Raw genomic sequence first — 4956 nt, 5'->3', positions numbered from 1 at the left:
CCCCGCCCCAACCCCAGCTCCTGGTGGTGGCCAGCAATCCTGACATTCCTTAGCTTGTAACTGTATCACTCCAGCACATGGCTGCCTCCCCGTGTATCTCTCATTTCTCTGTATCCAAATTTCCCTTCCTTTTCTCTCTTTTTATTTTAAAATATATTTTTATTGATTTCAGAGAGGGAGAGAGAGAGATAGAAGCATCAGTGATGAGAGAGAATCATTGATCGGTTGCTTCCTGCACGCCCTCCTCTGGGGATCAAGCCTGCAAACTGGGCATATGCCCTTGGTCAGAATCAAACCCAGGACCCTTCAGTCCTCAGGCTGATGCTCAATCCACTGAGCCAAACTGTCTAGGGCCCTTCCTTTTCTCTTATAAAGGCACTAGTCATTGGATTTAGGGCCCATCCTTTAGTATGACTAGATCTCAACTTGATTACAATCTGCAAAGATACTACTTCCAAGTAAAGTCACAGGTACAAGGGGAACACAGTATTTATTCAAAACTCATCAAATGAGAAGGCAGGCTGGTATAGTGAAAAGATCTCTTGGACTTAGAAGTTGAAGGTCTTTGTGTAAGTGTTGGCTGCTACTAATGAGCTCTTAAAACTTGATAAATAAGCCCTGGCTGGTGTTGCTCAATGGTTAAGAGCGTTGGCCAGTGCACCAAAGGGTCATGGGTTTGATTCCCAGTCAAGAGTACATACCTTGGTGTAGGTTTGCTCCCCACCCCTGGTCAGGGCCCTTGTGGAAGGCAACCAGTCAATGTGTCTCTCTCACATTGATGTTTCTCTCCCTCTTTCTCTCCTCCCTCACTCCCTCCCTTCCATTCTCTCTGAAAAGCAATGGGGAAAATATCCTTAGGTTAGGATTAACAAAGAAAAGTAAAAACAAAAAAACCTTGAGAAATCATTTAGCACCCTCTGATCCTCACTTTTCTCCTTTGCAAAATAGGAATGCTAACCCCACACTAGCAGGGGTGTTGAAAGACTTAATGGCAGTGACTGCACTTTGGGAGCATAAAACTTCATTATATCAGCAATTATGAAGAGATGCCAATCTCCTTTTTTTCTCTTTCTCCTAGTTTTTTACTTGAAAAATTTGAAGCCTCTAGAAGTGTTGAATAGTCTATCAAATCTTTGTTGATTACTAATAATTTTATTTATACATATCTTTTAAATATTTATATCTACATTTTATAGACGTTAAATGAACCATTTGAAAGCAATTTCGGACTCTAGGGTAATTACAATGGCAACATTAAAGTTTTAATGTAATGATTTTAAGAATTACATAAACTACAGAGGTTTATTCATTCATCAAGTTATTTATTCAGGCATTCCTATGTAGCAGAACATAAGCTGAGGAGGTGGTACAAAAATAAGTGATGCATAGACCCTAACTTCAGCAGCTGCGATTCCAACAGGAGAGACAGTGACATAAATAGCTTCCTATGGTGATAAATATTGTAATCGTCTGCGCAGAGTGGGACAGAAGTGTTGAGAGGGGTCACTGTGCTGCCTCGTGCACTTTCCAAATGAAGTCTAGGCGAGCTGAGACTCACTTGGAAGATGTAGTTAGCTAGGCTAGACACTGAGAGGGAACATGGGCCACCGGACACCCTGGGCCAAGATTCGTAATCATTTCACCCTTAATATTTAGTGGCAACCACCTGAAAAGTGGATTTCCCAAATTTACACACGCAAACAATCAGTCAGAAAAATAAAACCAAAAGTGAAATACTTTCAAGGGGTCTAGGATTGCTTTTTAAAAATATGTGTGTTTTGATTTCAGAGAGGAAAGAAGAGGGAGAGATAGAAACATCAATGATGGGAGAGAATCATTGATCAGCTGCCTCCTGCATGCCCCCCCACAGGGGACTGAGCCCGCAACCCGGGCATGTGTCCTGACCAGAATGGAACTGTGATCTCCTGGTTCATAGGTCTGCGCTCAACCACTGAGCCACTCCAGCTGGGCTAGTTTTTGCTTTTAAAATAAAATAGACCTATCTAGCATTCATTTCTCTTGGTAATGCTCTGATTGATTTAGAAAGAACAAGTATGCAGTGCTTTTCCCCATAAGATGCCCCTTTTGAACTTGATTGTAAAAACGGTGACAGAGGATAAATCCAGGTACACTTTCCTTGTTTACAGCATGAAAGACATTTGGCTACTCATATTATCAAAAACCGGTGTTTTACCTTTCATTTTTAATATGCCGTCTCCAACAATTAAAGGCAGAGTCTAACCAGCATTGGAGTTGTTTCTTCTTGGTTTTAGACCATCCTGTTTACATGCAGGAAATCTTATCAACAAGAGATAGTCCTTTATGCCACACAAGAGTAAAATCTGCTGAAAACATTCATTTCGAAAGTTTGTCTTATGTGGGCATTTTTGTGATCATCAGCAACAGGGGTGGGGCGTGTTCTGATATTTCAAGTTTTGAGGGGAAAGTTCCTTGAAATTTGGGGTTTTTTTCCCTTGTCTCAAACTTGCTGGCGTAGATTTCCTGAAGTTTCCTTGTCCTCAGTGAGATAGCCTCCATGCTGTAGCGTATCCTGGAATTTGCACTCCACCTCTGACCTAATCCACACAGCAAGCTGCCGCCCGTCACAGCTGCTCCCTTCTTGGAGGTGGAGTGTGTCTCTCCCCTCGGACGGGTGTGTTTGCCCTGCACCTCGTTACCTAGCCACCTGCAGGACCATCGGACAGATTTTTTTTCTGCTTGGTCATCTTTTCTGCTGATACTCTGCAAGTTGGGGCCTGCTTTTACAATAGCATGTTTTTTTATTCTTGTATTTCCTTTCCAGCAAATGATGAAAAGATAGATGAACTTGACTCTTAAGCAGTGAAGTGAAGCACATTTATTATTCTTCAATTGGAAATTTGCATACCTCACAACTGAATATGAAGTGTCCTTTATTTAAACACTACTTGTGACTCTTTATTTAACATCTAGGTTCAAGAACCTAGTAATAAAAAAAAGGAGTAAATTGTAATTCTGGTGTGGTTTTTGTTGTTGTTCTTGTTGTTTCAAATACCAGCTCGAGCACACTTACCAACTAGCATATCATAAAAAGTGAAATATGGTTGGTTTCTATGTTGTCCACAGATATTTCAAACAGAGGACTGACTTGGGTTGAAATAGTACCAAACTAGAAATACGAATTTAAAGTCTTGAATAAACTAAGTGGAAAGAAAAATTTTTTCTTGGGATAAGTAATTATTAGTAACTTATTAAGATAGAATATAATTCCATCAAAATGTATTTCACGGTTTTCTCTTGGTGCTATAGCAAATTACCTCAGATTTAGTAGCTTCCAATAACACAGAGTTATTCTCTTATCACCTGGAGGTCAGAAGTCTGAAATCAAGGTGCTGGCAGGGCTGCTCTCCTCCCGGAAGCTTTCATTTCCTGGCCTGTGTGGGCTTCGAGAGGCTGCCTGCACTTCTTGGCTTGTGACCCCTTCCATCACGCCAACCTCTTGTTTCCATTGTCACATCTCCTGTTCTTCTCTCTGATATCCTACATCCCTTCATCAGGCCCATCTGGATAATCCAGGGGAACGAACCTCCCCATCTCGGCATGCTGACTTTAGTAACATCTGCAGAATCCCTTTTGCTATATGAGGTAGTACTCACGGGTTCTGGGGATTAGGATGTGGAGGTCTTTGCGGAACCATTATTCAGCTGACCACACCCACTAAATTCCAGGTGTTTTTGTGTTGAGCTAGGTAAATGAAAGTTTAAAAAAAAAGGTGAGGGAACTCAGCGTTCAGTCCTCTGCTCCTTAGAATGTAAGTAATATTGTCCCATTTTTTTGTATGATCCAGGGCTGCTGTCTGATTCTTTCAGGGCTTTAAGTTGAATGTCTAGAGTAGGAGCTTGTTTACCATCATAAAAGAAATACAGATTTCTAGGATTATATTCTATTTCTAAGAGAGTATGAGCTTCAAGTCATTCATTCAACAAATATCTTTTACAGCGGTTCTCAACCTTCCGGCCCCTTAAATACAGTTCCTCATGTTGTGACCCAACCATAAAATTATTTTCGTTGCTACCTCATAACTGTAATGTTGCGAATCGTAATGTAAATATCTGATAATGCAGGATGGTCTTAAGCGATCCCTGTGAAAGGGTCGTTCGACCGCCAAAGGGGTCGCGACCCACAGGTTGAGAACCGCTGATCTATTAAGTATCCACTGTGTGATAAACATAGGCTGGGCCCCAATGATATACAAGTTAAGCAAGTTCCCTCTTTGCTCTTTCAGAGCCAGGTTGCTCTTTTCAAAATCCTTTGTCGCGTAAACACAGTCCAGCCCCATGTAAAGTTTCATGCACATGCGAATTTAGCAAGGTCTCAGGAAGGTATTTTTAAAAGTCTGATTTGAAATATTTTCAGATTTTTATATTTGGCTTTAGTTTTTGTTCTTGTAATTAAGTTGTAGGTCTATTAACTTCAGATGTTTAATACAAGGTTGGGAAAATAATGATTGAAAATTTAAATTTTCTTTGTTACAGATGTTTCATTTGGAGCCTTTGAATCATACAATATTTAACTCAGAAATATTTCAACCAGAGATGCCAATGCCAACAGGTAAGGAAACTCCTCACTCCCAGTGCCCTTGTTATTTGGCTTTTACTCTTTTAAATTCAGGATTTGCTAGTGATCTCTTTTAGAAATTCAGTGATCTACCTGTAAAGAAAATGGTGATTTATGTTCTAAAAAGCTATCTTTTAGCCCTATCTGGTTTGGCTAAGTGGTTAGAGCATTGGCCTGCGGACCAAAGGTTCCCAGGTTCAATTCTGGTCAAGGGCATGTACCTCGGTTGTAGGCTTCTCCCTGGCCCAGGCCCTCGTCAGAGCCCGTGCAGGAGGCAACCAATCAATGTGTTTCTCTCACATCGATATTTCTCTCTGTCTTTCCCTCTCTCTTCTACTCTCTCTAAAAATCAATGGAAAA

The 4956-nt window shown here is 40.8% G+C and overlaps 1 protein-coding gene across 6 annotated transcripts in view; it reads left to right on the top strand.

The window, feature by feature from the left end:
* The window catches only part of NFKB1 (nuclear factor of kappa light polypeptide gene enhancer in B-cells 1), a 108238-nt gene that overhangs the window by 754 nt on the left and 102528 nt on the right, over nt 1-4956 (top strand). For 4 of the 6 annotated variants that reach the window (XM_005862301.2, XM_005862300.2, XM_014536469.1 and 1 more), the window contains exon 2: nt 4515-4590. In XM_005862301.2, coding sequence (XP_005862363.1) covers nt 4515-4590 — 76 coding nt within the window. Of the gene's footprint in view, nt 1-4514; nt 4591-4956 lie in introns of those variants that run through there. The other 2 variants (XM_014536467.1, XM_014536465.1) reach the window with 2 other exon arrangements.

The sequence above is a fragment of the Myotis brandtii genome, unplaced genomic scaffold, assembly GCF_000412655.1.
Source record: "Myotis brandtii unplaced genomic scaffold, ASM41265v1 scaffold163, whole genome shotgun sequence".
NCBI lineage: Eukaryota > Metazoa > Chordata > Mammalia > Chiroptera > Vespertilionidae > Myotis > Myotis brandtii.
This window is presented reverse-complemented; position numbering and strand designations above follow the sequence as displayed.